Source organism: Anarhichas minor, unplaced genomic scaffold (assembly GCF_050575085.1).
Source record: "Anarhichas minor isolate MPS153535 unplaced genomic scaffold, ASM5057508v1 ptg000026l, whole genome shotgun sequence".
Taxonomy (NCBI): domain Eukaryota; kingdom Metazoa; phylum Chordata; class Actinopteri; order Perciformes; family Anarhichadidae; genus Anarhichas; species Anarhichas minor.
In genome coordinates this window covers 11,126,306-11,149,308 of record NW_027466472.1, presented here as the reverse complement: position 1 = coordinate 11,149,308, position 23,003 = coordinate 11,126,306, and the positions used below count along the sequence as shown (strand labels likewise).

Sequence of the window (23,003 nt, the reverse complement as noted above, 5' to 3'; positions counted from 1 at the left end):
ATTTTATGCAATTTATTTAAAAGACACACACAGGGCATCGATGCATCACATCAAATATTACTGCAAACAAAAATAACAAAATTATTTATTGGTCAAGCACCATGGCACATAACAGGAATTTGATCACAGTGAGCTGATCTGAGACCTCTTTTGATATACTCTGATTCATGTACTGGACCGATTTTTTGTTTTATAATATTTATAGTCACATAAGTAATCAAGGACAATTATTATACAAAATTAAACACTTTATTACATACTGCTATTAAAATACATCTGAATTATTTTGATTATAGTTCAAAATCAGATTTTTGCAAAGTAAAAGTGAAGTAAAAAAGAAAAGTATTTGCCTCCAAAATTAAGTGGAGTAAAAGTAATAGCATAAACAAAAACAAAAAAGCATAAAATTAAATTATTTAAATGCCCTTAGTCACTTTGACTGTAGTTCTTCCATGCGACCAGTAGGCGGCGATAGCGCACCTCAAATCTGTTCGTTAACCACAATATAAACCTAAAAGAAGTTACGCCATTAAACCAGAAACTACTGCCAAGATGTCCCGTAATGAGAAGACATTACAGTTGTACATTTAAATGGACTACTGCAACAGAAGAGTTACGACAAGTTTGCTAACGCTCCATGATCTATTTATTGTAGTTTTCGTCATTAGGTGAAAATGAGTTAAACACTAAACGACTGTAGATGGTTGCTGCTCGCTAAACAAAATTAATCTGTTTGTGTGTAAATTATTCTAGTTTATCCTCGATGAATTTGATAAAAATAAGCCATAAAATCAACAATGCCTTCAAGGAAACGCGCTGCAGGAGTCACATTGAAGATCGGGACCTCAAAAGACAGACAATCAAATGTAAAGGATGCATCACTGAAACAGGACTACAGACGCATGTAAAGGATGCATCACTGAAACAGGACTACAGACGCATGTAAAGGATGCATCACTGAAACAGGACTACAGACGCATGTAAAGGATGCATCATTATACTGAAACAGGACTACAGACACATGTAACCACCGAGCTGACGGACAGCCCTAACCCCTCCAGGCTGCTCCAGCTTTGACTTCCTGTGTGATCTCCCCCCCCCTGCATGCTCCACACGTCGGGTAGGACACGTATCTGTTAGGACGTCCTCCTCCTCGACGCCTCTTGTCTCCCAGTCATGTCCAGGTCCAGTCGGAGGTACAAGTCTCTGCAGCAGAGCAACAACGGCGGCGGCTCTCTCCTCGGATGTGACCGGGTGCGGATGCCCCGGGCCCGGGTGCTGCTGCTCTGCCTCCTCGGGGCTCTGGTGCTCGCGGTGGTTCTGGGAGTCTACCTGTCAAACGACACCGCCGACGGACACGTGAACCGCGTGCCCACCGCAGATCTGACCAAAGACCGGGTAAGAGTAGTGACGGACACGTAGACACAGACTCTAAAACTGTACCTGTCTGTTGTGGGAGCTGTCACTGACATATAATAGTCACAACCAGAGTGTGACGTCTCTGAGTAACCAGATATGAGACGTGTCAGTGGGACAAAGCTGAGCTGTGAGCCTCACATTCCACTTTGTTTAAATCCATCCAGCTACTTAAACCTGGAGCTGATCACATGTCTACTGGTACAAATGGTAGTCTATTAATTCATGTATTAGGCGATGGACAGAACAGTAATCAATGAATAGTTTAAGGCATATTTTAAACAAAAATGCCAAATATGTTCTGATTCGCTACTTATCTGTCATGTGATACTCGTCTGTAAAGACCCTCCAGACATGTTGTGCTGTGTCTGATGTTTTTACCACAAAGTCATGTTCCCTCTCATTGAAAAATCTATGAATATGCAAATATTGTTCATTTCAAAACGTTATACTGCTGGGTATAAGAGGTTTCAAGTTTCCACATTAAACCTGTGTTAGTTGCATATTGAACCACGATTAGCTTCAAAACAGGTTGTGATGTCTAAATGCAGACCTGTGTTAAACTCAGGTTTAAGGGGAGCACGAATACACTTTCCCCCTTCAGCTGATGCATTTTAAACAGCCTTCTGGTGCAACATTTTGCCTGCCCTTCAGTCTGATGCCATTGTCTGGAACACTACATTGTGATTTATACCATTATTCATTTCTATCATTTTCTGCACAAAACAATGAATTGAGAAAGTAATCTGCAGATGAATTGATAATGAAAGTAGTCATTGGCTGCATACAACATCTTGTGCTTGATGTCGTTCATCTCTTCATTGTTATCCCATACTTTTCACTATATTTTATTTGTATCATCCAAATCCCAAATTTGCCTCAAAGGGCTTTAGACCTTCAGTTCAAATAAGGAAAATGGCACAAAAATATCCTTTTATTGGGAAAATAATAGGAAGAAACTTCAGGGAGAGCAACAGAAGCCTCTTCTCCAGGATGGACAGATGTGGAGAGATGTCTTATAATTAGATGACAGCTATTAGCTGCTGCTAAGCATTTGTCAGACCTAGACCACAAAACCTCTTCTGTACCACAACAACCTGGACAGAGTTCAGATTCTTACTTTTTTTTTTTTCCTTCTTGCTTTTTATCTTCCCACATGTGCTTATTAATCATTAATCTTAATCTCCCGTCCATCCAGTTGGCCCACAAACCCAGCAAGTGCTCTCCGGCTCAAATCCACCGTCTGGCCTCTCAGGTGGACGGTACCCGCCTGTGGGAGACCCACCTGAGGCCCATCCTGATAGAGAGGCTCCCAGGGTCCCAGGGCAGCCTGGCTGTACAGCAGGTGTGTAGATATTTATAGTTTCCTCCTCTTCACACGTTGTCCTCACTCGTCTTTAATCCGCCCTCCCTGCTCCGCTTCAGCACATCACCTCCACTCTGTCTTCGCTGTCCGCTGGCTGGGCCGTAGACTTGGACTCCTTCCAGTCTTCGACTCCTCGTGGCCAGGTCACCTTCACCAACATCGTCGCCACTCTGGATCCTTCGGCCCCACGCAGGCTGCTCCTGGCCTGCCACTACGACTCCAAGGCCCTGCCTCCAGACCCCCGGGCCCCAGAGAAGGTGTTTCTGGGGGCCAGTGACTCGGCAGTGCCGTGTGCTATGATCCTGGAGCTTGTCACCTCTCTGGATGCCCAGCTTCTATCGTTCAAACAGCAGGTCTGTGCTCAGTCGTGTTTTGTTACACGTGTGTTGATGTCCTGGCGGTTTGCAGTGGTTGCATTTTAGAGATGCACATGTTGACAGATTAGTTCCCTACTTCCTGATCTTTCCTATGACAAAGAGAAAAGGAGATGCTAACATCGATGCTAATCTCTTCTTTTTTTGTTTCTTCTTCTTATGCGACTCATTTGTTCCCTCTGGCTCTGTGGCTGCAGTGTAGGATAAGAAATGCTGAGTCCAGCTCCTTGTTTTCTTTGCAGCAGTCATCTGTAAATAGCAGTATCCCTGCTGAGGCTGTGATTTATGTAGTTACTGGAAGAATACACACTGCCACATCACTGCAGGAAGACAAACAGGCCTCAGATGCTGCTTCTTTTTTTTAATTTTTTTTTTATGCATTTTAATTTCTTTCTTCCCTTTTTCCTCCTCAGAATCTCCCAGTGTCTCTTCAGCTGGTGTTTTTTGATGGGGAGGAGTCCTTTGAAGAGTGGACCGCCACAGACTCGCTGTACGGCTCCCGTCACCTGGCTGAGCGGATGGCCAGCACGCCTCACCCTGCCGGCGCCACACAAGCCACCATGATTCAGGCTGTGGTGAGGAATCAAAAATCCCAATCCAGAGACACTCTAAATGATGTATGAGCAGGCTGAACTTAGCAGACTGCCCAAACATATTCCATTTTAAACTTAACAACAAACAGCAGGTCTGTCATTTCTGTATGGACTGGCCCTCCTACTAAATATATTAAAATACTTCTCCTGTCGTGTCCCCTCTTACATCTCAGCAACATGTACGGCTGTATGTATGACTTTGCACTTTCTCTCCAGGACCTTTTTGTGCTGCTAGACCTGCTCGGCGGTCCTGATCCACTGATTGCTAATCACTTTGATAACACGGCGCGCTGGTTTGACCGTCTGATCGCTGCAGGTAAGCGCTGGCCGTAACGTTTTCATGAATATTTAAAATCCCCCTCTCTGTTCATGTGCCCTAACTCTGCCTTCACCCGTCCTCGCGCTCAGAGAAGAGACTCCATCGACAGGGTCTCTTGACGTCTCACCCCTCAGAGCAGACGTATTTTAGGAAGGATGTGTACCTCGGACCTGTGCAGGACGACCACATCCCCTTCCTTCACAGAGGTGTGTGACACACAGAGAAGCTTAAGAAACATACCGCATGATGTAAGTATATAACACATGCTGCTAGTCATCATCACTATCTCCCCTCCACACATATAGGTGTCCCTGTGCTACACGTCATCGCCACTCCCTTCCCACAGTTCTGGCACACGCTGGACGACACAGAGGAGAACCTGCACCGTCCCACCGTGGTGAACCTGACCAAGATCATGGCTGTGTTTCTGGCAGAATATCTGGGCTTCTGAACACAAAACACTGACAAACATTGGAGTGAAGGTGCCTCACTTTTTACCCCGTCCTGGAGTGCTCGTGCTATTTGTCACTGATGACAGATAATTGCTAAATTGGACCAGCTACCAGCTCAAACTTTACCAAAGACTTGGCCCTGCTGGACTGACCAGACTCCTTGGTTTCTCGTGAGAGATGAGTTGAAGACATCTGTTTCAATGTCGGGGGATGCGATGTGGATTGAAAGTCTTAATTCAAATGTTAATAGTTCTTGTATCACGGTACCGGAGGAACAGTTTGTGAATGCAAAGACACTCTATTTGAATGCAAAGACACTCTATTTGTTATTGAGGTTTTTTTTTGCTTCATTCCTGTGAAAAATTAAGCAAAAAAACATTAACATTTATTTCCCCCATTAGTACGATTGAGATGCACTAATGTCTTCTTGAAGACAGACTTTGTGATGAGTTGAGGTCTCTCTGCTGTAAACACTCGTTCATATCTGTGAATAATTCTTTACCTTCACCTGACTGAGGATCCTCTTGGCCTTGCAACCCGCTGTTATTAATTCTAGCTATATTATATGGCTATACTGCACATTTTGTGCCAGTTTAATGATGCTATTAGAGTGAAACAACTTTTCATTTACACCCTGTAAAAGGTGTACTGAAAAGTCTGCAATAAAGTTTTATTGAGTTTCTGTTACAATTTGATGCAATTCTGGGACGTCAAAAACACTGGAAAATGCGATTACTAGAAAATATTAGTACATCCAGGAACATTCTACCAGTATAGTTCCAAACTCAGCTCCCCTTTGACAAGTCAAAGAAGACGTTTTGTTAACAAACATTACTTGCAAAGTATCTTTACATTCAAAAAGGAGTGAAACAGTTTTTTAATGTTATAGTAATCAAAAAGAAACAACCAAGTAATAGAAGTCACAAATTCAACATTTGAAAGGCATGCTCAATGGAGGCCTCTACACATGTGAAGTAGAGGATGTGGTGGGTGAGAGAGGGGTGGAGGTGGAGGGCAGTGGTACAGCGGATGGGGGCTTCCTGGAGGTGAAAAGTCGTTGTCAGAGGAAGGATGGACTTCGGCTGAGGTTCCTCCAGAGTTTGATATTAGGAAACTGAATGAAGAGATGATGAGCGTCAGAAAACTGCACCTGATTATGTCTTACATTACACTGTTAAATCTTCTGTCATGTCTTAATTTGACCACAAGAGGGTACTGCTGTACTATGTAAAATTAGACAAATGACATGTGTGGCACAAAGTTAAAAATGACTTCAATTCGTTTTTTACATGATTTCAGATTGCTCTAGTTTGGTTCTGTTGTAAATGCTTTGCAGATGTTCATGTTGCATTAAAACAAAACAAAAACATTTCTACTTTCACAGTCTCAAACTGGAAGACGACAATGACAAGAAAAGCAACAATCATTAATAGACCACTAAGGTCCGTGCTTGAAATTTTATAATTCTCAAATGTTTATTAAAATGTATTTCTGTTTTAATATTAATATTTCCGTTGGATCACCAGAAAATGAAGATAAGTTATCTTCCTCTAATTCAGCTGAGAAAACAAACGTCTGATCTGATAATCGGGTCTCAATCATTTGTCACAGCACTCTGCGGTCAACCAACTCTGTGGATCTAATAGATTTATTTTAATCAATTTAACGTAAACTTCATGCCTTTAAATAAGTATCTATATGTGAATTAATTAATTATAATTAAGTTAAATGTATGTTCATGGCGCTAGACAGTGGCGGACTTAGGCTGACTGACGGGCAGGGGCGGCGTTTTATAGCATGTAGGGCACGCTATGACACTGCATTATGTTTTCTCCATTTAAGGGCACCCGTTACCAATGAGCTTTACTACCTATTAATGCTTCTATCCTGTTGGAAAGTCATGTTATCCTTTTTTTGTTTTTGAACTTAACTTGCACGCAGAAAAGCATTCAACTAGTAAAATTAGACCTATCCCCCATGAGCGACCTGCTGCCCCTTCACTGACCCGTTAACGTCCGTGGTTCGGTCCCTCTGCCTGCGGTTCTTGAACCAGTTGCTGACCTGCGTGGTTGTGAGGCCGGTGGCCCCCGCCAGCTCCCGCTTCTCCCGTGTAGAGGGATAAGGATTATGGCGGTACCACTTGCGGAGTATACTCCGGGATTTCTCCTGTTGGTATATTGAATAAATAAAGTCAGGCCTGAACAATACTAAAACACAAAGTCATTCAAAGAATTAGGATAGCTGTATTGCACCTTTAAGTAACTAATCCTAACTATTCGAAGTAGGTTTTGCCATTCAACATTTATTCATGATGGATTGTTATTTAATATTTCATTTGAAGTTAAACGGTGGCCAAAGCCCTTCAAGCTAACAGTTTCCACCATTGTTACTTCCCTGATGTTGGGAAAAGTATTCAAATAAGGTGCTAAAGTGGAAATAGTCCTGCATTCAACATTGTATAGAAGTGAAGTTTCACCAGCAAAATATAATCCAAGTATCACAAGTAAAAGAATATAATATATATGTATAGCTGTACATATAGATATGTATATACCTTGAAACAGTAGCTGGTCTCCTCCCCGTCCCAGATGGTGTGTGGTAGAGGAAACTTCCTCCTTACCCGATACTTCCCCACAGCTCCCAGGGGTCGGCCCCTCTGCCTCTCGGCCTCCATGTAGTGGGCTCTAAGCCAGAGCTGCTGCAGGAGCGGGTGGCTACGCGGGGAGAAGGGGAAGCCCTCCAGCATGGTGTAGAGGTCAGTGAAGAGGCCCTGGTGGAAGGCCACAGCGGCTTTAGCCTTCAGCACACTCTCCTGCTCCCCAGGGCAAGGAGAGGAGGAGGAGGAGAGGGAAGGAGGAGGAGGAGGAGGAAGAGGAAGAGTGCGGAGGAAGCCAGCAAGGCGATCCATGCAACCGCTCTGCAGGAGGACCTCGCACACACAAGCCACCTGCTCTGGTGTGAAGATCATTGCTGTGGAAACAGGATGGCTGCCCTCAAAGCCCAGAGATGTAAGTTGAGCCAAAGTCTGTCTTCTAACAACCTCTCTTAAGTCTGTACAGGAGTGAGCTGAAGCCTCTGTGGAGCATTGTGGCTCGTCTGCGGATGAACAAGTGAACGTGCATGTGTGTTTATTATCATGCCCAGGCAGAATTGAATCACAGGTAACCTGAGACCATCAGGGTTACAACAACACACCATACACCCCTCCTTTCTCTTGTACAAACACCCTCACACACATTTGGATTTGCTATTGTACTGCCATTCACCCTCAGAGAGTATGATGGTTTTGCAATGTAGAAAGAAAACGCATTTGAATAACATTTTCCTGCCAAATTAGAAGCATAATCCTCGGACAAATAGTTTTAGTGCAAACGATACTTAACCGTTCCCAACAGTCGTAAACAAAAGCCCAAACCTCTTCTGTAAATGTAGTTTATTGCAATATTATGAAATATAAAAAATAGAATGCATTTGAATACAAAAATGAGAAAACAAGAACCTTGAATGACAGACACAAACGTTCCCTTTCACAAATATCAAAAAGTCGATCAAAATACATTATCTTTGGTTAAATCTGGAGTCGTATGTGTGTCCGGTAGCAGAGAGCAGAAACGTATCCCAGGCTACAAACAAACAGGTACAAATGTGCATACGCCCATTGAGGCTTTAATGTCAACATACTTTGGTAAGAAATGGCTCACATAAACAAATGCAGGCTACCATATACCACATTTCCCTTTACCCCTAACTATTCATTTAAATTTCAGACTGAAACTGATTTGTCCAAGCCATTCAATAATCTGCTCAAAGGCCACTGGGAACAAATGGCCTTAACATTAATTAACAGGGGGCGACCTACTGTATTTGTAAATGACCATCAAAATGACTTTAATACATGTAAGCCTAAGATTGTAAAACCTCAGTTTGCACAACAATGTGACCTTCCAAGTCAAAATGAATATCATTTCCTATCTGCATTTTCTCACAATGACTCACTTTCTTACTGATTGATACATGCTTTAAATAGATTAAATGTACAAAAAAGACAAACAACAACTGTGTACCATAATTGGCCAAAGGTCTGACCGCTACCTGCGTTATGACAGTGGAACGCTTTAACGATGATAAGCATTATTAAGGTTTTAATGGAAGGAGCTGTTCCAATCAATTTACAACAGATTTCATCAGGAGATCAGTATCGGGATGATTAAGGTCCAATTTAAAAAAAAGAAGATATTTCAGAGGCGAATATGAGTCCAACCACTGTCATAACAACACAGCAGCGCAGTAAACATCGTATGAATGAAAGGTGCAACATATACAAATAGATGCGATCGGGCTATGACTATGCAACAAAATCTGTCACATTATATTTCACTGGCGATCAAACAGACAAAGAAATGTGGGTATTCAAATAAGTCCATGACGTGAATCCCAAACTTTGGTTGTATGTATAGCATTTGTAAAACTGTGTAAAAAGTCAAAACATTTTTATCAAAAACATCAAACCTGTAGGCTTTAAAATAAGGCACTTATCAATATCAACAAACAGAGATTTTGGATGCATTTGACAACAAATATCACGAAGTGGGATCACAGCAAATGCTTTAGTGTCATGCTTCATTTAAAAGTTCAGTATTTAAAAGCTTCTTCTTTTTTTTTCATCTCCCAAGAGTACTGGCTTATCAACTCAGCCCCTGTGCCACAAAGTGTCCTATCAAGAACTAAACATGCATTGCATAGAGCGTAGACCCTTTTATTTCCTGTGTTGTATTCTTACTAATGGAGAGCAGCATTCTCACTTGAAAACTGCAGAAAGTCATTTCAAACAGTTCACTGATCAAATCATGTTTCAGCCCAGACTTCAGTAACCTGTGGTAATAAAATACTGCTGTGTAGCCCTTGAAGCTACAACGTACTAATGGTTTCACATAAAAACTCAACCAACTAAACTCAGTTCCCTTTGTGAAGAATATAATCCTCGCTTCATTCCTGGAGTGTTTCCTGGTAGAATGAGTCCTGAATCTCTGCGCTCTGGACAAACGGGCCAAGCTCAACTATTTCTAGATTCATGCCTTTGCCAGACAGCGCCGCGGTGTGTAGTTACTGTGGTCGATCCACAAAGAAGTTCTTCTCTTGCCAGCAAAAAAAAAACAGACATCTTTCCCAAGTACAGCTGAACTTGGCCTGTCGTCCACAAAACTGCGAAGAAGAGCTGAGAGAGTAGACAAAGCCATAACGCCTTGCATAGTGTAGTCTTTTCTTTTTTAACACACAGGACTTGTAACTGGGCCAATCTGTGTTAGTTCTTCTGTCTGCATCTGATGAAACACATAAGGCACGTACAGATTTTAGTAAAAAACAACAACTGTGAAACGCACGAGAACATCCCATGTAACCCTACCCATCTATGTGAAATAAAGCTGCTGAGGTTTGATCTCAAAAGTGCCAGCTGAGACCGTGATGGTACCAGGCCCTACCGAGTGAGCGTCATCGTTGTACATGTCAGAACCTGAACATTTTGTAAAAAAACATTTGGCTCTTAGAAGTTTGACAGCGTGGAATAAAAATCTGTCCGACGGCAGATTCTGCAACCTACTGCGTTGTTTCATTGTTTTTGTTTTTAGAGACACTGGGTTGCCGACCAGCCGGGTAAACGGACTACAAGCCGAGGTCATCATCCACGGGGACTGACTGGAGCTGAGTGAGAATCTTGGAGTCCCCGTCCATGTCCTCTGGATTCCCCAGTGCCGAGTTGGCGTCCACATCCTGCTCCGGCGAGGGGCTTCTCAGAAGCAGCGACTCTCCTCCGGGTAGGCCTAACAAAGCCGGGTCCACAGTTAGGTCCCCCTTGCCGCGGACATCAAACAAAGTTAGACTCGCCGAAGTGGAGAGGGGCACAGGGCTCCAGGCTGGCTGGGACAACTGGGTGTTGGGTGTCACCCCACTGTACATGGGACTGAGGGTAAGCAGACTTTCTGGAGTGAGAGAGTTTAGCGTTGTAGGGGTGACTGAATGTTCCAGCACGGGAGGGGAGAGGACGGCAGGTGTCCCCGTCTCCAGAGCACAGTACGGTGGAGACGAGTTGATGAAGTTTAGGGGACATGATGCGAGGCCACTGGGGGTCGGCCCTGAGGTGGTTGAGACTACAGGAGGGGCGGAGGAGGTGAGAAGGTGACTCAGTCCATTAGCAGAGATGGGTAAAGCATCAGGGACTGGTTTCAGGGGCAAGCTGGTGAGTTGAATGCCGGCTGGGATGGTCAGAATCAGCTTGCCTTGCTGGACGCTCAGGTAGGGGCTTCCACCGAGGAGAAGGTTACCTACGGTGGTGATGAAGGAAAAATACACGGCGATCAAGACTGAGTTACAACATTCAAACAAGAGGCGCACCAGTATGAGATGCAGAGTGGAGGCAGCAGATTCATTTACAGACCAGTACTTATTATAACGTGTGTTCTAGATTAAAGAAAATCAGGCATTAATACTATTCTGTCTCTGTATTCTGTTTATTTGTGTTTGTTTTTTTAAATGAATGCTGTGTTTATTACAATCATTTTTTTCCCTTAACTTTCTACAGTTACAGATGCTCTATTGTTTAGTGTCAGAGCTTTTTTTATATACATTTTTGAGGCATTGTTTCTTAAGTGTTGCAATGTTATGCATGAATTAGCCTACTGTACTGGTAAACATTCATGACCATATTTTACAGCTCAAACTATTAGTGGATTAATCCATTGCCAGATAATCTTTTGGCAAATATTTTGACAATAATCAAGTTGTTGTTATATTTTCTTGTGAGGGTTTTCTGCCCCTCTTTGTTTAATCTGAAACTAAACTGAGTATATGTGTAGGTATTTGACTGAAACAAATAACATGACTACCATGGGCATACAAACTTTGAAGGGCATTTTTGTTCGCTTTTAAGACATTTTATCGACCAAAAATTGTATTATTGAGAAAAGAATCATCAGATTAATAAATAATAAAAACTGTTGTTCGTCCCATTCCTAGAGTAGATCATCCCATTGTGGACTATTGGTAATTTAGTAATTACTTGTATCAAGTGACTCTGCATCCCAGAGCCCAAATTTGTGTCTTCTTGCTTGTTTCATGTGTCCAAATCCCAAAGATATTCAATTTAATGTTGCATATGATTACGAAAATCCTCACTTTTAAAAAGACTGGAAGCAGTAAATGTTTGTCCCCAATTTTGCTAGAAAATGCAATAAACTACTTAATCAATTTCCCGTTGGTGGACTAATCGTTTCAGCTCTGCTTGCTACATTCATACACAAATATCTAATGAATTCAGTTTACCTGGAGGAGCAGAGGGCAGCTGAATGATCCCAGAGTTGAGGAGCTGCACACTGGGGGCCGCAATGCTTTGGGGACCCACACTCTGAATGGGCCTCAACTGGTTTATTCTGAGAGGACCCTGTGCGACCCCTGCAGGAGCTGAAGTCAGGATCTGTAAGGGCACTCCAGCCGAGGGGATGGAGAGAGAAGGACTGGCAGGTACCACTTGGGGGAAAGAGATGGTGGAGGAAGTTTGGATGGGGGAGACGGGGACCAGCTGAGGCATGGAGAGGGGGACTAACTGTGCTGGTGTGGTGCCTTTGGTCTGGGGGACTGGGAATACTTGTGTCGGGGAGGAGATGGAAATAACCTGTGGGACCTGGATTTTGCTGGGTGTGCAGTTTGTGCTTTGGTCCCCCAGCTGGTGTACCGTTCGCTGTGGGAGCTGACTGTTGTTGAGCTGTGAGATAGAGACTATGGTTGTAGCACCTTCAGGCAAAGTTGTTAAGGCATCCTGCTGCTGTTGCATCGGTCTGGTGCTCGTGTTCAATGTCTGGTTTTGGAACTGAGGAGCTGGCGAGGTGAGGGAGGACACTGGGACCAACTGAGGGCATTGGGACACCTGGGCTCCTGAAGAGTGCTGGACCAGCTGGGAGACTGGTATACCCTGGATGGAAGGCACAACCTGGGGCAGAGAGAAGACCTGAGGGGCGGAGTTGCTGGAGTAAATGACAGAGCTAGAAGGGTTTAAGTGAGAGCCAGCAGTGGCGAAGACAACGTACTCCCCTTGTTGACTGGAGAGAGGCACAGAAGAACTGGAGATTAACATGCCTGCAGATGACATGGAGGCCGGGAGGGTGAGAGACTCCTGGCGTTGGGTGTTTTGTGTTAAGACTAGTGAGGGGAGCCTGGTTGGGGAGGACAGAGTCGGTGAGGAAGGGGATAAAGATGAAGACGAAGATTCAGAGACACTGATGAAATCCATTGCATTGCCGCTGTCTGTTCTGGTTAGCAGAGGAAGAGAGATGATGGATGGAGGGTATGAGACTGATGTGGTGTTTGTGCTAAAAACAACGGCCGGAAGGCTGCTCGGCTTGGCCGAAAGCTCCTGCTGTGCCATAGAAACTGCTTGCTGCTGCTGCACACTGATACTAGGTTTGGTTATTACCTGAGCCCCGTTCAGTATCAGCGGAGAGTTGGTTGCAACAGGACTCAGTGTGACTGTCTGGCAATCGCCCAAGCTTAGCCCATTAATTATGACACCAGCACCGGTACTAGAGAGCAGGGAATTTCCATTAAGTAGTAACGACTGAGGCGCTGTGAGGAAGCCACCGGACCCGTTGAGGATGAGCTGGCCTCCCGCGCTACAGGGGACGGCAGAGAGAGAGATGATGGAAGCTGTGGAGCCAGCAGCCTCCTCTGGTTTGTCAGGCGTGTCGTCCATGGGGCTCGACTCGTCCTCGGTGCTGTGGTTCCCATCAGACTCACTGGAACGAAGGAAAAACAAATGGGTCAAATAAAAGAGCAATGTGTGGGACTTAAGAGGGTTGGGTACGGGGCTTTACCTGTGCTCAACGAGAACACATGAACAAGAAAACAAACAGTATCTGTGCACTGGATTATAGCTCCCAAACTCCATTAGACTGAAAGGACAAGATATCAACCATGCAGAGTCTTTATCAGACTGCATCTTGCATGATGGCATCTGGTTGTTCAACACCATTTTTGACTTTGGTTTTGGTCTGAGAAAGTATTTCATTCACAGCCACAGTAGCAGAGTTTGAAATGGCTAGAATGTGTCAGAGGATATAAATTCACATTGTTGTAAGAAAGACTTTGAATTTGCATTTAGATTGCCGTAATATTGAAATGCTGACAAAAAAAATGTAATTCACCCAAAGCATGTGATTTAGCCAAGTCTGGCTCATTTGCACTGTTTAAAACATGTCCCGTCTTGGGCAATTAAATTACTCAATAAATACTTTTTATCAGGCTATTTAAAGATGATGACATCAATACCACTTTCATGATAACGTCTGTTATGAGAGTCGGCAAAAAGATAAACTTAGGAAACTTTGTAAATCTCTTCTATTTGAAACGCAACAGCTGGGGAATGTACACAATAAGTACTTATTTTTTGCAGATGTTTAAATTCAAATCAATAATTAGTTTTTCAGTGGCTAATTGTGGTAAACTGGTGAAGATACCAACTTATTATTATTATTTTAACCCTTACCATCTTATCTACAAAACCTTCCATACACAGCAGTGGATCAATATAAACTCTCAGAAGACAAAGCTAGATCAGATTCCTAGAAGCTCCTTTAGGTCGTCTCCCTGGTTAATGTGTGTTACAATGTGTAGCAGCCTGGTCAACCATACACATTGTTTGTCTTCCAGACCACCACAAACCCGATAAGATAGGTCTGCTGTATCTCTCTTATCTCATCACAATTTGCCCCCCACCCCAATTTGGTGAAATAGTGGCTGTAAAAAAAAAAAAAAAAAAAAAAAAAATTTAAGATAATCCCCCCCCCCCCCTCTCTTTTGGATCTATTTTTCACCACCTCCACCGTCTCTAGTGGGAACGTTAACTGTGACCTCGGTCACCCTGCAGGCCCTAGCCAGCGGTGCAGGGTTTCAGGAAACTTGAGCCACGGTGGGCGCCTGGATCTCACATTTCATAACAAAGCAACACGCTCCCCTCAGACCTGTGTGGCTTTCCGCTGTCAAAAGGACAGCTCCCCTGTCCGTCTTCTTAATTGATGCAATGTTTAGTTTAGTTGTTAGTTGCTGTTCTTTTACTTTGGAGTTTAATGTGTGTCCACATACTCTTTCTATGCTGCACCGTGTAGGCCTGTAGGTCTTTGTTTACCATGAAGGTTTGGTCTGGTTTCAGTGACTGTTCAGACCGGTATTGTTAATGTCATAAAACACAACACAAAGTAACGAGGCGCTTTCACTTAATCAAAGGCTCATTCAAGACAGACTTTTGGTTTCCCCTAACTCGCTACATAAAGACTCGCTACATAAAGACTCGATACATAAATGTGTTTCCAGTGTTGTCGGTCTTGCCTTTTGCTGTGGGTCCCGGACGGGGTCCTGTCCCTCTGCCTGCGGTTCTTGAACCAGTTGCTGACCTGCGTGAGGGACAGTCCGGTGACTTTGGCCAGGTTCTTCTTCTCGTCCGGAGTCGGGTACCTGTTGCTCTTGTAGCACTCTTTCAGGGCATTTCGGGATTTCTCTTTGAAGCAGTATACGGTCTCCTCTCCGTCCCAGATGGTTTTGGGCAGGGGAAACTTCTTCCTGAGCCGGTACTTGTCCACTGCGCCCAGGCTGCGGCCCCGGGACCTCTCCGCCTCCTTGTAGCGGGCGTTCAGGTACAGGTCCTGCAGGAACCCATGGTTAGACGGGTGGAAGTCGTAGCTCTCCAGGATGACGTACAGCTCCTTGAATTCTTCCCGGTGGAAAGCCACCAGTGCCTGGGCCTTCAGCAGGGTCTCGTTGCCACGTAGCAGCTCGGACGAAGGAGGTATGGTGGATAGAAATCTCCACAGGCGATCCACATTGCCCGCCTGCAGAAGGGCCTCGCAGAGACATGATACTTGGTCGATGGAAAAACTCAAAGCCGACTTTTGGAAACTTTGGAGTAATCGTTCCGAAATTTGCACCGGATCTTCCTCTTCTTTGCACTCCGTTGCCGTTGGCTCCTTTGGGCTGTTCTCAGAGTGTTCTGTAGACTCCAAAGACAAGGAAGCCATTTTTACTTTAACTTTTTTTTTCCTCCCGCAGTTCCTCCTCTCTCTCTCCCTCCCTCTCTCCCATTCTCCGCCAGTCGACCAAACCATGAATGTGCCTGCAAGCTACCAGCGGCCCCGCCCCTTTCCTACCCTATAATGTAGTGTCTTTGTTTCAAAGTTACTTTGTGACAGAAGATTATGCGCATCATATTATATTTCCGGACGAACTTATTACTGTGTAGCTCCAGCACTACCAATGCTTTTCTTATTGACGCTTCTCACATGTGCGGTTGTGTAAAACCATAATATGAAATTTCACAAACATCTGGCTTATGTGGATGATGGTATAGAGATCTTTCACTACAAGCAAAAGTCCTGCATATTCATGATACTTATTACTGACTGGTTACTTCAATAAAACTACACACGTCAACATGTACAGAGCGGAGCCAATTAACTATTTTTGATAGCCTATTCATCTTTTCAGTCACATTTCATGCTAAAGATCTTTTTTAAATGTGATAATTTGCTGCTTATCTCTGTCATATGTCATAGTAACTATAACTGGAAATCTTGTGTCAATAAAACATGAAGCCACCTCTGGGAAATTATTAATCATTTCCTGACATTGCCAAAACAATGATTATTCAACTAGTTGAGAAAATAATCGACTGATTCATTGATAATTAAAATGTTTAATTGCAGCCCTAAGTAAAAGTACCAAGGTATAGTATAGTTGGTATAGTATTGATTAGTGCATTACTGTGTAGTCAGCATTTCAATGCTGTAGCTTGTGGAGGTGATAAACTGCATGCTTGACCTGTCTGCTCTCCTTTTCTTGGCTTTATGTCAGATTAGTTCCCTTATACTTGTAATGTAATGTGAATTTATGTTGTCACGTTTTAACTTGTGCTATGTTATTTTTTATCATTGATTATTCTGCTGACTATTTTTCTGATTAGTTGATCTATCGTCTGTATAATGTGTATAATGTTGTAAATAAGTAAAAAATGTTCATCACAAGTTGCCAGAGCTGGAACCAGTGAATAATTGTTGATGGCAGTGTGCACTTTTTAATAATTTACTCTACATTTGTTTATTTTTGATAGCACTCTAAGATTATATATGTAACCAGACAGAGGTACCCTTTATGATTAATAAGAATTACTATGGTTCTTTTTAATGGCAAATTAAAACAAGAGTGTATGTGTCTGAGATGGTAAATTCAGACCGTAAGAGTTGCCCAAATTTCCTAACATGCACCAGCATTAACCTAACACCCTAGAACAATCTGAGCATTTTCAGGAGCTTCACATCAAACAGTTTAATGAATGTATACAATTTCAGAATAAGGCCTTTGTAAGACAGTGTGGTTGTTCAGGTAAGTTTATTCTTGTCATCCCAGTTTTCCAACCGGATCCCAGGGTTTGGTGTGCTTGAGGTTGGTTACTAATGTAAATAGTGTCAGTAAAAACACACACACAACTAAGTCTAAAAGGAGAGAGCATCCTGGAACATCCATTGAGCCCACTTCAGTGAGTCTAGTGGCAACGTCTCTCTGCAATGAATATAGGAAACCAAAACTGTGATACGTCAGGTACATTAATTGTAGGTAAATTCAGAAAATAAATGGCTTACCTAAATTTTAGCTATTCGTTATTGTTATACAAACTGAAAGCTTTATATACACAGGTCCTAACCTGAAGCTCAGACATTATTGTGAAAACTGTGTCAGACAGAGAATTCGGCATGTTCTTAAGGATATACATACCACAAATATGTGAGCATGACCTGCAGATAAGTCATGCATGAGGCCGGTTTGTCTCCATCAACAACCATAGGAATGTAAATCTTCGCTCTGGGACCGTGGGCTTGTCTCAGCTCCACTCTGCTCCTCCCAGTCAAGTGTTTGGTCGGAGCTCTCAGCTTTCATTGATCTCCTCTTGTCTGCCCGTACATGCTCTAGTCTGTTATCTGTGCTCATTGAATGCTTTGGTCCACTGAAATCTGTCCACCATTAATGAAAAGGCCGGTTTTCCCGGCACAGAGATTGTTTCCTGATGTCAAAAATCAAACTGCAACAGAACAAATAAGACATTTGTTTTGGAATGTGTAAATGCAGCATTTAGAAATGACAGGTTGAACTGATTATTCCACACGGAAATTGCGACAATAGGATTTCCTATACATTACACACAATATACTGTATTCTGTGCATTAGTGGCGTGTGCAAAAGCAGCTTTTGTAGTGCAAAGGTACTACACAGAAGACAGGATTGTAATGGACCTGACCATGGTGTAGTCATTATAGAGCCTGGGATCAAGCTGCTTATTAGGTCAAACCTTGTCGGACTAAATCACAGTACAGTATTACCTTTTCCTATTACAGACTCGTCAACTTCCAAAAAATTGGCCTTGTTGAATTTGTCATGTTTACAATAGTCCACAAAAAATAAACTTTGTTCAGTCTTTCTTCATCATGGTTTAAACTGGTGGGTAGCGCCACTGTGTGGTTGTTTCAATTGTCACATTCACTCTTAGATGATTGGTTTTCGATCGTGTCCATCTACCGGTAAGTAGGCGGTGACGCAGACCTTTTCCCTTTGTAACGACACCCTATTGGTTGACTTGATTGTCACCTGATGTGATTGGTGCTTTTCGTGCCGGTGGGCGGGGCAGAAGGTTCCAGAGCTGGGCGTGACGGAAATTGATGTACGCCGCTAAACGTTGACGCCAGAGTGACTTGCACCATCTCCATTTTTAACGTAATAGTTGTAAAGTTACATGGTGACACAAAGACGACAAGGTAGCGACGAGGGGAACGAAGCTCTCCGAAAAATAATAACTGCTCAGCAGCCGTTTTATTGAAAATGGCTCCTGAGGCATATGACAGGGCAGAAAATAGTTCACTCTCCGTATTGCTTCACGTGAATTAACATATCTGAGACCATACAAGTACCATAATGTAGTTGAATTTGATACTAGTCACAATATAAGGGTTTTTATTGCTTTCATAATTGCTAAGCTGATCAGTAATTATAGTAACGAGTTGTTTGTTCAATAACAGAACCACAGACTGCGTGTAAGAAGGGCGGGGCTTCTTGTATTAGAAAACAACGCGCGAGTCTGAGCGGTTGGTCCATCGGGGTGGTCACGTGCTTTTTGGAGTGGTGTCGCGAGGCGTCAGAACATCTTGCTGCGACTCCTCTGTTTTGAAAGGTGCGTACCGTGTCTGTTAATCCGCTTTGTCCTGATATAAAACACACGTAACGTTATTTTACAGGTAAGTGTGGCAGCCTGGTTCTACTACTAAGTGTTTACTGTGTCTCACGTGACTCAGCTGTTGTTAGCCACACAAACGGCTAACGGTGACGCAGGCTGCGGTGAGCTAATCCAAACATGCTAGCTAAACTACGAACATGTGGGATGAAATTCAAATGATAGCGTGTGCAAACATGAGGGACAGATGGTAATTTACCTAGTTAAACATAACTATTATTAATTCACCAGAACGTGCTTTGTAACAGGCCGATGTTAGAGAAAGTAAGTTATGAGGGGAGCAGCTAAATACTACGTGGGAGTGGATGTTCATCCTCTTCATGTGGGTCTTCATTGTCCTCTTTATGTGGGTCTTCATTGTCCTTTAATTGAAATTAAATTATCAAACTTTACTCACTGTCGGGTAACGTTATTAATACTCTGTACCATGCAACAGGAGGACACAAGGATATTACCTATTTACTGTATTGGTGTGCAACTGTGGGATGTTGTATCAGTTTCACTGGCTAATATGTCGCATTGTTTGTCTATTGTTTTCAGTATCTGATCCCACAACCAGCATCATGGAAGGTTTGACAGTAGTGACCAACCCCACAGTGAATGTGCGCATAACAAACACCATCTCCTCCTTTGAGATGACACGCAGGTTCAATAGAGGAATTAGTATAGCAGAACTAAAGGTGAGGCTCAGTCTATCATACAGTATACTCCTCAAAAGATGCATTGGCTCTGTACTAATGCACTCATTTTGTTTGTATTGTAAATAGGGAAAATTGGAGATGCTTGTGGGTGCATCTCCCGCCTCCATGGACCTGGAATTGTTCAGTGTCTCTGACATATTCCTGCAGAAAATGGATGACAATGAAGCTTTGCTGGGTTCCTATTCTGTGGATGATAACTGCAGAATACATGTATGTAGCTACTCGGTTCAGACGCTCTTTTAATATAGTGGCCCAGACCACCGTCATATTGTAGTAATAAAAAGGTACAACAGGTTTTCAAATCGCTCTTTGGTTCCAAATCAAACTCTGTCTTCAGATAAGATACTAGGCATTTTTTAGCATATTTTCTTCTTTTGTAGAAATGCATGTTTCCCCAAGACATGTGCCTGAAACTTCTCATTGTCTAAAGTTTGCAGTAAAACATGCAAACTGGTTTTAAAATGAGAACCCTGCTATGTAGGTAGTGGTTAATGGTTAATAGAATAATTATCATTTTCACTAGTGTTGACTAATGAGTACTTAAGTTTACTAACAAGTGTGAGTTTCAAATCAACAATAATGTAACATATCATTCATTACCTGCTTGTTTGAAGCTTTTTGCAGTTATTGGCTAAAACATGCCAAACTACTGGTGTGGACTTTATTAAAAGTTGTTTGTGTCTCATCCTGAATCACAGGTTATTGATAACAGTGGTCAGATTAACGAATTCACTGATGTTTCCAAAGTGGAGAAGTTTGAACTACCAGATGACGCCTATGGAAAGAGACCAGGTACGGTCTTTTTTTCTATGCTTTTGATATTAAGTAAATACAATGCATTTCCCAAATGTCATGATGAAATGTGGCTGTGGCAGCAACAAAGGATAACATAGCAAAAATGAACCATTGACTTTAAACCAGTGGATTCTGACAATCATTTGTAAAGCAATCGCTAACGATACTTGATTGTTAGTTGCAGTCGTAGACAAAAAAAAGCCAATACCGCCACCCTACCACGGCTGAACTTTTTTAACCATTGACAAATGTTATAAAAGAATCCTCTCATCTTATTTGATAGACGTTCTGCAGCATTCAGTCTGTAATATGCTGTTTTTTTTACAATCCAACTTTCTTTCTTTCAGACTCAATGAGGTCGTTCATGAAGAAACAGGGTGTCGGTCAATTCAACGAGGAAGAACAGGCCAAGAAGAAAGCTGACATTGCTGCTCGGAACGATGAGCAGAAGGCTGCTGCTGATGCTCTGTCTGTTGGCAACAGATGCAAAGTGCAGGTCCCTGGACAACCCACCAAGCTTGCCACGGTCATGTATGTTGGTAAGTGTGGATACATGTTAGCTGGTTTACTTCCTTTAGGATAGGTTTAGGTTTTTAGGCTTAAAGGCCCAGCTTTCAGGAGCATATTGGTGGAGGAATGATAACCCTTCTTAAACATCAGTGTTTTTGTTGCTTGCTCTAGAGAGCAATGCGATGGCTTGTACTTAACCACAATTATAGCATATTAACCTAAATTATGTCATCTCACTATATTCCAAAAAAAAATGAAGGATCTTGACTAAACAAGAGACATTAAGAGTAGTAGTACCTGGAGTAAAGAACAATGTTGTCATGTCCATTGCAGGTACAGCAGATTTCAAGCCAGGCCACTGGGTTGGAGTGAAGTACGATGAGCCTATGGGAAAGCACGATGGAACGTAAGTAGTTTCTATACAGCTATGCACAATGTTGGTCATGTTGGTCTTGATTTTGCATTTGACCCCTGTCTTTTATTGAATTGTGTTCCCACAGTGTTGCCGGGAAGAAATACTTTCAGTGCGAGAACAAATATGGTGGATTTGTGAAGCCGCTGAGTGTGATTGTGGGAGACTTTCCTGAGGAGGTTTATGATTTTGATGAGATGTAGGACTGTTATGTGACAAAATAAATTTAAGTGTGAATCTCAAGATCCTTCATTCACCAACCAGAGATTGTCATCGCACTTTCTCTCTCAGTCAAAACGTTTTTTTGGTTTAAGTTCCCTCTCACTAACGCTGATGCAACCTGATAGATGTGAATGTCAGGCAGTACATCTCTGTGTGATGAATATGATAATAGTTCAGGATGTTTACACCCAACACGGTTTGATAAAGGAGGGGGTTTGTTGCATAAAGGTTATATGTGGTTCTTCACTTCATGCACTTCTGTTCAGTGTAGTTTAGTACTTTTTGCTTCCACACATTCTCAACGTGGCAGTCTTATATGTAATCTAAAAGTCTCTATCGACAGTTCAGATAACAACTTAATTTCTCCTCATTTAGTTTGTATCAGTTTTTTCAAAGATGGTTGTGTATAACTGTCTATAGTTAACTGTAGTCTTAGGATTTTTTTGGAGAATATAAATTGCTGAGTTAGTGGTCAAAGGAAAAACACCCCCTTAATTACTTTGAAACTGAAAAAAGTGTGATTGTACATTGTATTTCAGACTAACATGATGTCACATACCGATCAATAATCAACATCAGTGCTTAATGGTCAAACTCATTCCACCAAATTGTGCTCATGTTTGACAGACAATAAATTGTTAAAAAAGAGGAAAGAACAATAAATCTCCACCAAGATCTTTGTCCTTTTCATTCATTTTGTGCTTGTACTGTGTAAAACCCAATGTGTGTTTCGAAGTGGAAATAATATGTAATTCCCTTTAACTGACATGAGTTCCTCTTGTTAAACATTAAATAGTTTGCAGTTAAATGTTTCCTGCTTATATTGAACCACTGGGAATTGTTTTGCCTTGACAGATGAGGCCCAATCTTACATATTTAAAATTTGAATGTGATTGAGAAAATCCAGTGTATGTACTTAATATTAATTGAGCTCTCTTAAATATATATATATAAAACAAAATCCAAGGATGTATCCAATAATTATAGAGTGTATAATTTCAAATGACCAGTAAAGTAGCTCTGGTACATCTTTCAATACTTTCCAACTGAATGGGATGTTAAATTCTGAAGCACATGTTTATGGTTCTGTTTAAAATGTTCTTATATATTTTGATTAAATAACAGGTTCGCTATCAAAGAAATATTTGAAAACACAAGCAAAAACTACAAAGACCACAACACTTTGCTTTTGAAAATTAATGCTATGCCTTATTTCTGCTTTGTTTTATGTTTCTGGTCCAATACTGTAACACCATTGCAACTGCAACATTGTTTTTCATCATCTGAAGTTTACAGAAGAAATACATATTAATTGTTCTTGTGGTTTCTTTTCAATGCAATGTCATTACTTGTAAAAATGTAGTGTTGTCTTTTGATTTTATATTAAAAACTGTTTCTTCTCCAAGGTGCTGGTGTTACTATGTGCCAAAGGGTAATTAATGCATGGTAATAAAAATGATTTGCCAGTACTGGAGCGTATGATTGAGTTGATGTTTCTTGTACATGTAATATGATACAGACCATTTGCA

At 42.2% G+C, this 23,003-nt stretch overlaps 4 protein-coding genes and 1 long non-coding RNA gene across 6 annotated transcripts; 2 read left to right on the top strand and 3 right to left on the bottom strand.

Annotated features, from left to right (window-relative positions):
- The first annotated feature begins 512 nt into the window (after positions 1-512).
- qpctla (glutaminyl-peptide cyclotransferase-like a) lies at positions 513-5,889 on the top strand. The gene is made up of 7 exons (XM_076100437.1): positions 513-1,398; positions 2,615-2,761; positions 2,842-3,135; positions 3,570-3,731; positions 3,966-4,065; positions 4,158-4,274; positions 4,374-5,889. The coding sequence occupies exons 1-7, from the start codon at positions 1,177-1,179 to the stop codon at positions 4,517-4,519; spliced, it is 1,188 nt and encodes a 395-aa protein (XP_075956552.1). The 5' UTR covers positions 513-1,176; the 3' UTR covers positions 4,520-5,889.
- Positions 4,623-7,794, bottom strand: six9 (SIX homeobox 9). The gene is made up of 3 exons (XM_076100438.1): positions 7,075-7,794; positions 6,526-6,686; positions 4,623-5,634 (listed from the first exon to the last, which is right to left on the bottom strand). Exons 1-3 carry the CDS (start codon positions 7,486-7,488, stop codon positions 5,469-5,471), a joined length of 741 nt encoding a protein of 246 aa, XP_075956553.1. The 5' UTR covers positions 7,489-7,794; the 3' UTR covers positions 4,623-5,468.
- A 144-nt stretch (positions 7,795-7,938) lies between these two features.
- On the bottom strand, positions 7,939-15,621 carry six5 (SIX homeobox 5). Its single transcript, XM_076100435.1, has 3 exons — positions 14,892-15,621; positions 11,838-13,303; positions 7,939-10,840 (listed from the first exon to the last, which is right to left on the bottom strand). The coding sequence occupies exons 1-3, from the start codon at positions 15,575-15,577 to the stop codon at positions 10,182-10,184; spliced, it is 2,811 nt and encodes a 936-aa protein (XP_075956550.1). The 5' UTR covers positions 15,578-15,621; the 3' UTR covers positions 7,939-10,181.
- A 1,093-nt stretch (positions 15,622-16,714) lies between these two features.
- LOC142958871 (uncharacterized) lies at positions 16,715-18,188 on the bottom strand. The gene is made up of 3 exons (XR_012956171.1): positions 17,930-18,188; positions 17,328-17,631; positions 16,715-17,114 (listed from the first exon to the last, which is right to left on the bottom strand). It is a non-coding gene; the product is annotated as an uncharacterized LOC142958871 (long non-coding RNA).
- Positions 18,189-18,349: 161 nt separating this feature from the next.
- On the top strand, positions 18,350-22,943 carry tbcb (tubulin folding cofactor B). 2 transcript variants are annotated; one of them, XM_076099860.1, is made up of 7 exons: positions 18,350-18,838; positions 19,375-19,514; positions 19,602-19,745; positions 20,234-20,327; positions 20,678-20,869; positions 21,174-21,246; positions 21,341-22,943. In XM_076099860.1, the coding sequence occupies exons 2-7, from the start codon at positions 19,398-19,400 to the stop codon at positions 21,453-21,455; spliced, it is 735 nt and encodes a 244-aa protein (XP_075955975.1). In that variant the 5' UTR covers positions 18,350-18,838; positions 19,375-19,397; the 3' UTR covers positions 21,456-22,943. The 2 variants fall into 2 exon arrangements, with proteins under 2 accessions (XP_075955975.1, XP_075955974.1); XM_076099859.1 differs by having other exon boundaries at positions 18,351-18,774.
- The last annotated feature ends 60 nt before the right edge of the window (positions 22,944-23,003 follow it).

What these genes read in the sequence shown, in the direction of transcription:
- qpctla (XM_076100437.1), top strand. Translation starts at nt 1,177, where the DNA reads ATGTCCAGGTCCAGTCGGAGGTACAAGTCTCTGCAGCAGAGCAACAAC. An exon ending in TTCTATCGTTCAAACAGCAG is followed by an intron (nt 3,136 to 3,569) that starts GTCTGTGCTCAG and finishes TTTCCTCCTCAG; the next exon opens with AATCTCCCAGTGTCTCTTCA. An exon ending in TGACCGTCTGATCGCTGCAG is followed by an intron (nt 4,066 to 4,157) that starts GTAAGCGCTGGC and finishes CCTCGCGCTCAG; the next exon opens with AGAAGAGACTCCATCGACAG.
- six9 (XM_076100438.1), bottom strand. Translation starts at nt 7,488, where the DNA reads ATGATCTTCACACCAGAGCAGGTGGCTTGTGTGTGCGAGGTCCTCCTG. An exon ending in AGACCAGCTACTGTTTCAAG is followed by an intron (nt 6,687 to 7,074) that starts GTATATACATAT and finishes ATATACCAACAG; the next exon opens with GAGAAATCCCGGAGTATACT. An exon ending in CGAACCACGGACGTTAACGG is followed by an intron (nt 5,635 to 6,525) that starts GTCAGTGAAGGG and finishes CTCTTCATTCAG; the next exon opens with TTTCCTAATATCAAACTCTG.
- six5 (XM_076100435.1), bottom strand. Translation starts at nt 15,577, where the DNA reads ATGGCTTCCTTGTCTTTGGAGTCTACAGAACACTCTGAGAACAGCCCA. An exon ending in TCCGGGACCCACAGCAAAAG is followed by an intron (nt 13,304 to 14,891) that starts GCAAGACCGACA and finishes CCTTCGTTCCAG; the next exon opens with TGAGTCTGATGGGAACCACA. An exon ending in GCTGCCCTCTGCTCCTCCAG is followed by an intron (nt 10,841 to 11,837) that starts GTAAACTGAATT and finishes TCACCACCGTAG; the next exon opens with GTAACCTTCTCCTCGGTGGA.
- tbcb (XM_076099860.1), top strand. Translation starts at nt 19,398, where the DNA reads ATGGAAGGTTTGACAGTAGTGACCAACCCCACAGTGAATGTGCGCATA. An exon ending in TTAGTATAGCAGAACTAAAG is followed by an intron (nt 19,515 to 19,601) that starts GTGAGGCTCAGT and finishes TATTGTAAATAG; the next exon opens with GGAAAATTGGAGATGCTTGT. An exon ending in ATGGGAAAGCACGATGGAAC is followed by an intron (nt 21,247 to 21,340) that starts GTAAGTAGTTTC and finishes GTGTTCCCACAG; the next exon opens with TGTTGCCGGGAAGAAATACT.